We start from the raw sequence: 13140 nt of genomic DNA, 5'->3' as shown, positions 1-13140 counted from the left end.
GGGATATTTTCTCAAAAGTGGAGTTACAAGTTTATTAACTTTGAAAGAAGAATTACTTTCCCATTGTCCCTCAACTGTAGTGTATGATATACCATTTTCTAGCTCTGAATCTCTACTTTTATCCAATGTAAAAAAATTAAAATGTTGCTATATAAGACCAAATCAAGCCGATCGGTCACATATCAGAACCTGGGTTATGAGAGTAACCTTGAGTTCTGCTTTATCCCAATACAGTTTGTAAAAGCACTTGAGAACAAAGGTTCTGAAAAAAATGTATCAGTGTGCCGTGGCACTGAAAGGAAGAATGGGTTGGAGAATAGACTTCTATTCAGCAATCACTCATGAAATACTCAACACGACTGTGTACAAGACTTCATATAAAAACAATCATATAAAATTAAGTGATTCTGTTTCAACTCAATAGGCCTACCCTTGGTAAAACCATACGTTCTGAGAAAACTTTTAGCATAAAATTGCGGTTTCTTTGTCATTACCACTGTGCCACATCACGCCCTGCCATCTTTTATTTCCCCCGGCTTCTATTCAAAATGATTCAAAGAAGAATTTGACAGTAAATTAAGCTAATTTATAGACTGTTGAGCCGCCTGCCTTAAAGCCGCCTGTTGAGCCGCCAGCTTCATAAAGACTGCTTTTTCAACATTCTTGAAGGAGTTCCCACATATGCTGAGCACCTGTTGGCTGCTTTTCCTTCACTCTGCGGTTCATCTCATCCCAAACCATCTCAATTGGGTTGAGGTCAGGTGATGGTGGAGAACAGGTCATCTGATACAGTCCTGTTGAAAAAAAAATGATAGTCCCACTAAGCGCAAACAAGATGGGATGGCGTATCGCTGCAGAATGCTGTGGTAGCCATGCTGGTTAAGTGTGCCTTGAATTCTAAATAAATCACCGACAGCAAAGTACCCTCATACCAGCACACCTCCTCCTCCATGCTTCATGGTGGGAACCACACATGTGGAGATCATCCGTTCACCTACTCTGTGTCTCACAAAGTCACAATGGTTGGAACCAAAAATCTCAAATGTGGACTCATCAGAACAAAGGACAGATTTCCACTGGTCTAATTTCCATTGCGCGTGTTTCTTGGCCCAAGCAAGTCTCTTCTTCTTATTGGTTTCCTTTATTAGTGGTTTCTTTGCAGAAATTCAACCATTAAGGTCTGCTTCACGCAGTTTCCTCTGTACAGTTGATGTTGAGATGTGTCTGTTACTTGAACTCTGTGAAGCATTTATTTGGGCTGCAATTTCTGAGGCTGGTCACTCTAATGAACTTATCCTCTGCAGCAGAGGTAACTCTGGGTCTTCCTTTCCTATGACGGTCCTCATCAAATTTATTTATATAGCCCTTTTTACATCAGCTGATATCTCAAAGTGCTGTACAGAAACCCAGCCTAAAACCCCAAACAGCAAGCAATGCCGGTGTAGAAGGGGAAAAACTCCCTAGAAAGGCCAAAACCTAGGAAGAAACCTAGAGAGGAACCAGGCTATGAGGGGTAGCCAGTCCTCTTCTGGCTGTGTCGGGTGGAGATTATAACAGAACATGGCCAATATGTTCAAATGTTCATAAATGACCAGCTGGATCAAATAATAATAATCACAGTAGTTGTCGAGGGTGCAGCAAGTCAGCACCTCAGGAGTAAATGTCAGTTGGCTTTTCATAGCCGATCATTAGGAGTATCTCTACCGCTCCTGCGGTCTCCAGAGAGTTGAAAACAGCAGGTCTGGGACAGGCAGCATGTCTGGTGAACAGGTCAGGGTTCCATAGCCGCATAGCCTCATGACAGCGAGTTTCATCATAGCACTTGATGGTTTTTGTGACTGCACTTGAAGAAACTTTTAAAGTTCTTGAAATGTTTCATATTGATTGACCTTTAGGTCTTTGGGGGCAGCAGGTAGCCTAGTGGTTAGAGCGTTGGGTCAGTAACCGAAAGGTTGCTGGGTCGAATCCCTGAGCTGACAAAGTAAAGAATTATGTTGTTCTGAACAAGGCAGTTAACCCATTGTTCCCTGATAGGCCATCATTGTAAATAAGAATTTGTTCTTCACTGACTTGCCTGATTAAATTAAAACATTTTAAGTAATGATGGACTGTTGTTTCTCTTTGCATATTGGAGCTGTTCTTGCCATAATACGGACTTGGTCTTTTCCCAAATAGGGCTATCTTCTGTATACCACCCCTACCTTGACACAACACAACTGATTGGCTCAAACACATTACGAAGGAAAGAAATTACACAAATGATCTTTTAACAAGGCACACCTGTTAATTGAAATGTATTCCAGGTGACTACCTCATGAAGCTGGTTGAGAGAATGTCAAGAGTGTGCAAAGCTGTCATCAAGGCAAGAATCTCAAATATAAAATATGTTTAGATTTATTTAAAACCTTTTTGGTTACTAGATGATTCCATGTGTGTTATTTCATAGTTTTGATGTCTTCACCATTATTCTACAATGTAGAAAATAGTAAAAATAATGAAAATCCCTTGAATGAGTAGGTGTGTCCAAACTTTGATTGGTACTGTAGAAATACAGATAGAAGGATAGACGGACAGGCAGACAGGCGTGCAGACAGATGTTTAGATATTGATAGATATTAGGCCACTGACAGTTGTTGGGCCCAACGTGACTGTGAGTGTCACGGAGCCTCAGGTTCCCATCAACTCCTTTTGCCTTCATCATGTCCAGATGAATCTAAGCTCACAGAACAGATTGTAAATTAAGATTTAATATCAGTCACATGTGAAGTCCCTCTCTAGCCTTTATAATGTATTAGTTTCATTATATCAGACAGCATACGGAAAAAGCTTCATATCCAATATAGTGTTTGTCTCATGAAAGACTGGACTGATTTTTTTTTATGCCACAATAGTGGACGGACTTGGAAATGTGTACATCTCTGTTCAGTTTGGATAAATAAGGACTTGCAAATGGTTCAGGTTAGGAATGGTTACGGTTAAAGTAATTACACAAATCTGAGCTCAAGGGTGACTTCTACTCAAACAATATGACTTAAACCGTACAATCATACAATATTGATAGTGGAGCGCAAGAGATTTATGCAGCAAGAGCTACAGTATACTGCATCCCAGAGCATGTACGTGCTGCCGATTGTTTTCAAATGACTATGTGTGCCTCTTTGGTATGTAAGGTGCTACCAGCTGAGTCACACGTAAAGGAATGTTCACATTACAGAGTCATACCACCTTCAATGTTAAACAGACTGATAATCTGGACTGATCTTTGACCACGGTCCAATTGGTGAACTGTGATTATATTACATCCCACCGTTATATTAGATCCCACCAGTGAATAGAGGAATGGAGAGAAGGATGGAGAGAAGGATGGAGAGGAAGATGAAACTGAACTACAGAGAGTGGCTCGAATGGATTTTGCCACCATGACTGAACAGAATGGAACCGACAGGGAGGATAGGGATGGAATCAGACTGCATATGTACAGTACTGTGTTTGTGTGTGTGCGTGCGTGATGACACAATCTCTCTAATCATTAATTGATTTTGGACCGACCAAAGGACTGCAGGGACGTGAGTAGCATTAAGGATGAGTTTCGACTGGCTTACGTCAGAGTACAATCAGAGTACGTCAGAGAATTGAGTGTCAGACAGCTTTCTCAACATGATCTTCAGTAGATGTGTATGTTTATGCGTGTGTGTGTTAAGACAGTAGCATATAAGGAAGAGTATGCGAAGGCCTTTCTCACCACTATCTTCAGCACAGACGAGAAGGTCTTGGCGTCTTCAGCCACGCCACCGATGTAGAGCTTTCTGGTGAAGACAGGCGGGTGGTCGTTCTCATCCCGCACCTCGATAAACACCTTGGCTGTGTTGGCTGCAGAGTTAAAGAGGAGGGACACACAAAAACACAGGTTCCAGTTCATAATCAAATAATCAAATATGTTCTCCTGTTGCAGCTACTGTGCCATTTCCATTCATATGCCAGATTGTCCTCAAGGAAAATAGCTTGTAGTAAGGATATACACACTCCATACCCATTTGTCACTGTTTAACTTATACAGTACAAATATGTACAAACCTAGCACAACCTTACCCTGGCCCACACTGCAGTTAAGGTGAAAAATATGCACTGTCAATGACTATTTTTCTTCCAGCAGAGCACAGAAATGTAAAGTCATGCTGCTAGGGCTAAGGAGGATCCAAGGGAATAGGATGAACAAAAACACAGTTCATTAAATCACAGCACAAACACCACCGTGAGAGCCAGAGGGAAGGCACAGAGGGATGCGCCAGTCGCTCTCTCTCTATTGCCTTTTTCTGTCTCTCTAAAAACGGTTTTATTCCCTCCGCGGTTTATCCATTGTGGTCTTGTGGGAAATTGGTAACTTTTCAGTTACGACACACAATCACAAACAGATGCTTGCAAGTGTAGAGAAACACAACAGCATAGAGAGAAATTCAGCACACACACATAAAAAGAAAAGCATTAAGAGAAAGGATGGCTCACATGGCAGAATGGGCTATTGAGTCTGCGTAGAGTACATTTTCATTTAGGGAAAGGGGTGGTGGGAGTGGAGAGGAGCTGTGTTAAATGAATTCTTATCAATTACTCTGCTTTATTAATAATATGTGTGTGCGTGTGTGTGTGTGTGTGTGTGTGTGTAATGATGTTAATTGGGCTCTGACAATCTGACAATTAAGCCCTGTTCTGCTCTGATTATTTGAACTCAATAAAGTTTTTAAAAATTACGAAAATGTACACGGTACGGTGTCCTGCTCTGCATTCCAATAAATACAGATCTATGAGGTAATGAGGGTTTATCTGAAAAATTGAGGGGGGAGGAGTTAACCTAGCAGTTAAGAGCGTTGGGCCAGTAACCAAAAGGTTGCTTGTTCGAATCCCTGAGCCGACTACAGTAACTGAAAAATCTGTCGATGTGTCTTTGAAGAAGGTAATTGCTCTTGTTAGTTCTTCTGGATAAGAGTGTCTGCTAAATGACTAATAATTGTAGAAATAAATATGCTGTCAACTCCTCTTAGTACCACAAAACCAAGGACCACGGTATCTAGCTGGAAAGCTGAACACTTGATGTAGCCTCCCAGCCCCCTACTCCAGTTCAATATCCCCCTCTTACATTTAGAGGGAACCCGCAGTTGGGCCATGACCACGACCATGGAGTCAGCCTGAACCCTGAGCACGTAGCTGGTGACAGTCTCATAATCCAGAGGCTTAGCCGTGGAGATCACACCTGTCTGGTTACTCACTTGGAACTCACCTGCAACCAACCAAAAAACAATCAGTACAACATGAGGAAGACATTGGCAGCACTCACTGACAGGATCAACATTGGATTAAAAAAAGAAGTTAATTTTGTGTCTACTGTTGTAAAAAATAGTTACTTTAACAATAGTTACTTTTACCACAAGTAAAGCGCAGCCAATTTTTTGTTTCAGGTAATTTCTCTGCATTTTCCATGGATTGTATATTATTGCAGGAATTGAAGACAGAAATGTGACCTTTTCCTATTTTGGCAAATGTTTGTTCTATCTATGGCACTGGAGGGTACATTTCTGCACTTACCGCCTTCGTTTCCTCCCACGATGGAGTAGAAGATTGTCTGGTTCATGGCGGCTGCCAGGATGCTGCCCACTGGTCTGCCTACTGGGGCCAGCTCACTGACAGGAGCAAACCTGGAGAAAGAGATGACATCCAATATGACTAAATATCCCTGGACACATTACCACTGACAACTTCCATTGAAAAAACCCCATTGTAACAAAATCCAATTCTCTGACACTCTGCGCCTTACCACCACATTTAGCAAACACATTGTTGAATATGGCATATTCGAAAATTGCACTAAAGGAGACTATATTCAAACATTCAATGATTCTACAATAGCAATTAACACTTTATCTTAGCCTGACAACTTCAAGTGAACATTATGTCGGTGTCTTCAGGTTGTCAAGATAAAAAAAGATCACAACAATGTCCTTGATATTTAACACTTCCTCTATTGTGCTGTGAATAGCATGAGATAGCATGAGCTGTTATTTCCATGATAGGCGAGACAATGGCTAATAACAGCTAACAGCCACGGCTGACTATTACACATAAAGAATGCATTCTCATCCACATCTATGACAGATAAGCTTGTCACAGGTCTCCATAGAAGTAGCGGTTGCAATAAATAGCGCTGAATGCTAGCTTGGCAGAGTGTCAGCATGAGATGATTTAAGTTGATAATGCCATCTTACTGTGTGTGCTTTCGTAATACTGTCAGCGAGCGTGTATGTGTGTCTCGTGTTGCTTCAAGACTAGTTTCACTTCAGCCTACAGTCAATCATGTCAAGAGATAAAAAGCCTCCCTTGTGAAAGCTTTGAGGGGAAAAGTAACGATCAAATCACAAGGTGTGGGAGTCGTATTCTATTATATACACTAAACTCCATTCGGTGTCAGGGTTACAGAAACTTCCCCAGTAGAGGAAGTGAAAGATAAAGAAGCGTCTCCCAGCTGTAAACCATATTGGCAACCCAAGTCCGTTTAAACCACCGCGTCAACGCTGTCATTTCATTACTCCTTCTTGTCCCTGACCCCCATGCATTTTAAAGCATCCATAATAAAGCAAGCCTTCAGGTAAGAACAAACGTCAAAACAGAGTCAGACCTTTACTCCAGGGGTTTGTTCTTGTGTTTTAATAGCACGGCTCTTCCATATAAAAGTGATTTCATGAGAGGAACCAAAGAGGAGACAGCATCCATTTCCCATATTGAACATGAAGGTCAGTGTGAGGCATTTGCACTGGGGGGAAAGATATAGGCATCTTCTTTACAACAACTGGCTTTATTCACGAGACACATACAGTAAGCATATGAGAAAATGTTAGTACAATAATAGAATTAGAATATCAATTAGAATTAGAAATACCTAATAGAATATCACTACCCCTGCTAGACAACATGCAACAATGATTTGACTGTCAGGGAGATAAACTGAAGAAGTGAGAGATGAAAGTGTCTCACATTTTAGAAACCTATATCATCTAAAAGTGAATATCAGGTGGCTTAGAAAACAATCTGTATTTCAGGAAACGATGTCTTGAGAGACAGAAGGTCAATGGTAATTTTGATACACCACGTGCAGAAATCTGTAAGAATTTCAGTTGAGACAACATAACATCCTGTGTACTTCTGCAAAGCATGGACATTAAGTCCTGACATTGAACAAATTCCAGTATCACATCAGTAAGCATGCAAAGATGAATAAATCACAGCTCCAATCCACACCTGGGCTTTTGCTGTCGAAGCCTTTCAAAAACATTTCTAATAATACAGACCCTCTGCTTAACACTCACTATGAATCAAGGCTATCCATATGAAGTGTTCTCTTTGTAGAAGCTTGAAGAGGGACAACGAAGAGAGACTTGCAAAGGCCAACACAGACTAAATTACTCTGGGAGTTGCTAGAGTTACGATATCAGTGAAGGAAATACACTGGGGCTTGTGGAAAATGTGCCCCTGGAAAACCAGCAAGACACTGGTTGGGGAAGGTTGGCATGTCTATAACTCTAGTTCTCTAGCTAGGGCTAACACTATACATTGAGTGAACAAAACACAAGAAAACCTTCATAATATTGCGTTGGAACGTTTGAATGGCACACATACACAATCCATGTCTCAAGGCTTAAAAATAATTTAACCTGTCTCCTCCCCTTCATCTACACTGATTAAAGTGGATTTAACAAGTGACATCAATAAGGGATCATAGCTTTCACCCCGGATTCAACTTGTCAGTCTATGTCATGGAAAGAGCGGGTGTTCTTCATGTTTTGTACACTAAGTGTACACCAGTACTGTGTACTAATGACTCTGTTGCCCATTGCCACTAATGTGTAGTAGGTGTGCAGCAACAGAGCGACAGGCTTACAGGGTTGAAGCTAATATATCGTTGCCTGGACCTGAAGTCAAACATTGGGTGAGATTTTTGTGAATTGAGGCTAATGCTACGATAAGTGCTAAGTGCTGCTACAGTAGCTAAAGCTAAAGGGTAGCAGACGACTGCGTGATCATGCTCTCCGTAACCGATGTGACTAAAACCTTTAAACAGGTTAACATTCACAAAGCCGCAGGGCCAGACGGATTACCAGGACACGTACTCAGAGCATGCATTGACCAGCTGGCAAGTTTTCACTGACATTTTAAACCTCTCCCTGACTCAGTCTGTAATACCTCCAGCAGACCATCATTGTCCCTGTGCCCAAGAACGCCAAGTTAACCTGTCTAAATGGCTATTGCCCCACAGCACTCACATCTATAGCCATGAAATGCTTTGAAAGGCTGGTCATGGATCACATCAGCACCATCATCCCAGACATCCTGGACCCACTCCAATTCGCATACCGCCACAACAGATCCACAGATGAAGCTCTCTCTATTGCACTCCACACTGCCCTTTCCCACCTGGACAAGAGGAACACCTATGTGAGAATGCTGTTCATTGACTACAGATCAGCATGCAACTGCATAGAGGCCTTCAAGCTCATCACTAAGCTAAGGACCCTGGGGCTGAACACCTCTCTCTGCAAATAACTGGATCCTGGACTTCCTGAAGGGCTGCCCCCAGGTGGTGAGGTTAGAAAACAACACATCCACCACCCCGACCCTCAACACGGGGGCCCCTAAGGGGTGCGTGCCTGTACTCCCTGTTCACCCATGACTGCGTGGCCGACGATGACACGCCGGTGGTAGGCCTGATCACCGACAATGATGAGACAGCACTTAGGAAGGAGGTCTGGCGGTGTGGTGACAGGACAACAACCTTTCCCTCAACGTCAGTAAGACAAAGGAGCTGATCATGGACTACACGAAATGAAGAGCTAAGTCCGCCCCCCCATTCACATTGACAGCGCTGTAGTGGAACAGGTCGAGAGCTTCAAATTCCTCTGTGTCCACATGACTAAGGATCTATCATGGTCCACACACACCAACACAGTCACACCAACACAGTCACCATGTGCAATGCCATGCATCGGCTGGAGTGGTGTAAAGCTCGCCGCCATTGGACACTGGAGAAGTGAAAACACTTTCTCTGGCGTGATGAATCACGCCTCCCCATCTGGCAGCCGACGTACAAATCTAGATTTGTCAGATGGCAGGAGAATGCTACCTGCTCCAATGCATAGTCCCAACTGTAAAGTTTGTGTAGGAGGAATAATGGTGTGGGGCTGTTTTTCATGGTTCAGGCTAGGCCCCTTAGCTCCAGTGAAGCGAAATCGTAACATTACAACATTACAGCTCCAGTGAAGCGAAATCATAACATTACAACATTGCAGCTCCAGTGAAGCGAAATCGTAACATTACAGCATACAATTATATTCCAGACGATTCTGTGCTTACAACTTTGTGGCAACAGTTTTGGTAAGGCCCTTTCCTGTTCTGTGCTTATAACTTTGTGGCAACAGTTTGGGTAAGGCCCTTTCCTGTTCTGTGCTTACAACTTTGTGGCAACAGTTTGGGTAAGGCCCTTTCCTGTTCTGTGCTTACAACTTTGTGGCAACAGTTTGGGTAAGGCCCTTTCCTGTTCTGTGCTTACAACTTTGTGGCAACAGTTTGGGTAAGGCCCTTTCCTGTTCTGTGCTTACAACTTTGTGGCAACAGTTTGGGTAAGGCCCTTTCCTGTTCTGTGCTTACAACTTTGTGGCGACAGTTTGGGTAAGGCCCTTCCCTGTTCCAGCTTGACATTTCCCCCTGTACACAAAGCGAGGTCCATATAGAAATGGTTGGTCGAGATTGGTTTGGAGGAACTTGACTGGCCTGCACAGAACTCTGACCTTAAACCCATCGAACACCTTTGGGATGAATTTTAACGCCTGCCCTCCAGGGATAATGTTAAAGATCTCAGGAAAAACCACCCGAGCCACTCCTGTTCAGACTAGAAGGTGCATCAAAGCTGGGACAATGGACATTTTACACTGACACACTTTAATCACGGGAATTGATGGGAAATTATGTAAATATATCACTAGCCACTTTAAACAATGCTACCTTATATAATGTTACTTACCCTACATTGTTCATCTCATATGCATACGTTGATACTGTAGCCAGGCCTAATAGCCCAAAATCACTGCCTGACCTCACAAACGATCTTGCGGCTTAATCGAAGCAAGTCCCCGCAACAATGTTCCAACATCTAGTGGAAAGCCTTCCCAGAAGAGTGAATGCTGTTTATAGCAGCAAAGGGGGGACCAACTCCATATTAATGCCAGTGAATAATGAGATGTTCAACAAGGAGGTATCCACATACTTTTAGTCATGTAGTGTATCTACCTTAATTACCTCATACCCCTCTACATCGACTCAGTACTGGTACCCCATGTATACAGCCAAGTTATTGTTACCCATTGTGTATTTACTATTACTTTTATAATTATGCGTTTTACTTTTCTATTATTTCTAAAATGTTCTTCTCTCTGCATTGTTGGGAACGGCCCATAATTAAGCGCTTCAGTTTTAGTCGACACCTGTTATTAGGAAACCTGGGACAAACACAATTTGATTTGACTTAATTGAGGCTGTGACACGCTACGCTAACATGCTGCTTTCCTACTGAGACCACACTCAGCGCAGAGCGGCCAGAGTTGACTGGTTGCAGTCGCACTCAAAAGCAGCTTGGCCCGAGGGTGTTAGCGACTGTGAAATCCCAAAGGATGTGTGTGTGTTCGTCTGTGTGCTTGCATGTGTGTGTGTGTGGTGTGTCTGTGTGTGTGTGTGTGTATGTGTATGAACAAGACCGAATTCTGCAACCACCCCCAAAACTGAACTACAAAGGGACAACAACAAGTCAATCCAGAGAGGGACGTGGCTAACAAGGAACTTGAATTAGTGTGAGCCAAAGAAGTCGGTGTATTCTAGGATTCAATTATACAGAGGAGGGACAAGGGGGGCTGATTCCATATTTAGATAAGATGAACAGGACAATGAGGAGGGAGAGGGAGAGAGAAAGAGAAAGAGAAAGAGAGAGAGAGAAAGAGAGAGAGAGAGAGAGAGAGAGAGAGAGAGAGAGAGAGAGAGCGAGAGAAACTGAAAAAGAGGCACAGGCAGAGAGAGGAGACAGTAAGAGAGAAAAAGAGACAGAAAATTAGAAAGAAAAACAAGGAGAGAAAGAGACTCTCTCCTATGTGTCAGCGTGAGAGAGTGTGAATGACATGCCAGTGTGCAGAGCGTCACACAGAGGTGTCAGCGGGTGCCAGGCCCCGGGGCCAAACTCAGAGTGACGTTGACGAGACATGGCAGAGGAGTGCAAACCATGCTGTGTGCCACAGGGGAGAATGTTACCATGCCCCTTCAATTCAAGGGGCTTTATCTCTCCCTCATTCTCTCTCTTTCTCTCTGCAGCCTGTATTGCATAAGATGTGTTGAGTGAATACAGTGGGTCTGAAGCCCAGAGGACAGAGTATATGAGTGTATATGAGTATATGATTCAGGTCATAGGTCACTGGTAAGGTCTCTCGACACAAATTCGTATATTGCAGTACATGAGTTTGAAAGCCCTATGTACAGTTAGCACTGCGTAAAACATTCAAAACCACTGTGGGTTATCATAAGAACCACACTCATAAGCATTGCATGGACATTCATAAATGTTGCATACATACAGAAGTGGATACCAGTATTTTGTTCAGTATTTATGTATTAGGCAGCGTTTGTGAAGGTGATAATTCTACATAGTTTATGACTATGTTAGATCAGTATTAAATAAGCCTAAAGGGGCTTTATATCAAAGTAGAACTGATTTAGTCAGCGCCTTAACTTGGTTCAGGAAGTGTTTTATTATCCTGCACCAGCTTATCCTGAGACTGACTGATTGACTGGATATTTGGGTATTAAAAATATGGAGGTATATACATTGTACATTCAGATCCATAAGACAACACATTCAGACTGACGTGGCTTCAGTAAATTACACATGAAAAGTTAGTATCTCCTCTCTGTGGTTTTGCCATTTACAGTACCTGCTCTTTATTGTTGTTTTTGACTGCATTGGGACTTTAAGAAGGGACCTTTTGAATCCAGGCTCCATATAGTACCTTCTATTAAGAGGACATGCCTTATTATATTAGGCAGCCACAGCACAGAAAATTCAGTCATGCTGAAAGATTTGCACAGGGAATAAGCCTAATCCATTAACCTACACCTTAGATTTTCAAAATTTCATTCGTGTATTTTTACACACCAATCCACTGGCTGAATACTAATAAGGTGCTATTATCAAATGCCAAGGGCAGACTCACAGGTGTTGAGTTGTGTCCCAATGTGACTTCTAACAACAACATCAGTGAGCTGTATTTGTTAGCCTCCTTTACAGGCTACGGTTGAAAGTTGAAGCCAATTCAATGTTATTCATTCAGGAAATAATGATCATATGAATACAATCATGCCCACTTTCTATTAAAAATGTGACATCATGAAAACATGGATTTGACAATAACTTGACCCCAACCCTTGGCGAACAAAATGAATCCACACTCTTAAATCATTTTTCCCAAATAGCTGTTTACACCAACCCTGCAAGATACTGTATACTAAACCAGTAAAAGTTGAAGCTAAAATACAAAGTGCATCACTATTAAAATGATGCAATACTATTACAGACCCCTGTGTTGCAGCATGCTTCAGGGACTGAAAAGAGAACTTTCTAAATGAAAGGTAATACTTAAGACACATGGTGTAGAGAGAGATGGAGAGGAATGGGGATGGAGACATCGAGGGGAGCTGATCACCAAAACATTTAGGGTTTTAAGTAGAGGTCGACCGATTAATCGGCATGGCCGATTTCAAGGTTTCATAACAAATCGGTAATCGGCCTATTTGGACGCCGATTATGGCCGATTAAATTGCAATCCACGAGGAAAGTGCAGCGTCAAAAGAACCTTGTGGCTGCAAGGAGCCAAGGTAAGTTGCTAGCTAGCATTAAACTTATCTTATAAAAAACAATCAATCTTCACATAATCACTAGTTAACTACACATGGTTGATGACATACACCTTGTAACTGAGTCAGGTTTGTAGGCCTTCTTGCTCGCACATGCTTTTTCAGTTCTGTCCACACATTTTCTATAGGATTGAGGTCAGGGCTTTGTGA

General features: G+C 42.4%; 1 protein-coding gene across 4 annotated transcripts in view; it reads right to left on the bottom strand.

Annotated features, from left to right (window-relative positions):
* The window catches only part of LOC112253027 (protocadherin-15), a 285586-nt gene that overhangs the window by 31905 nt on the left and 240541 nt on the right, over positions 1 to 13140 (bottom strand). For all 4 annotated transcript variants that reach the window (XM_042323590.1, XM_042323591.1, XM_024424883.2 and 1 more), the window contains 3 exons: positions 5578 to 5687; positions 5132 to 5272; positions 3743 to 3870 (listed from right to left, as the gene is read on the bottom strand). In XM_042323590.1, coding sequence (XP_042179524.1) covers positions 3743 to 3870; positions 5132 to 5272; positions 5578 to 5687 — 379 coding nt within the window. The remainder of the gene's footprint in view (positions 1 to 3742; positions 3871 to 5131; positions 5273 to 5577; positions 5688 to 13140) is intronic.

The sequence above is a fragment of the Oncorhynchus tshawytscha genome, linkage group LG06 (genome assembly GCF_018296145.1).
Source record: "Oncorhynchus tshawytscha isolate Ot180627B linkage group LG06, Otsh_v2.0, whole genome shotgun sequence".
In the NCBI taxonomy this organism is placed as follows: domain Eukaryota; kingdom Metazoa; phylum Chordata; class Actinopteri; order Salmoniformes; family Salmonidae; genus Oncorhynchus; species Oncorhynchus tshawytscha.
Note: the sequence above shows the minus strand (reverse complement) of the source record. Positions and strands in the feature narration are given on the sequence as shown.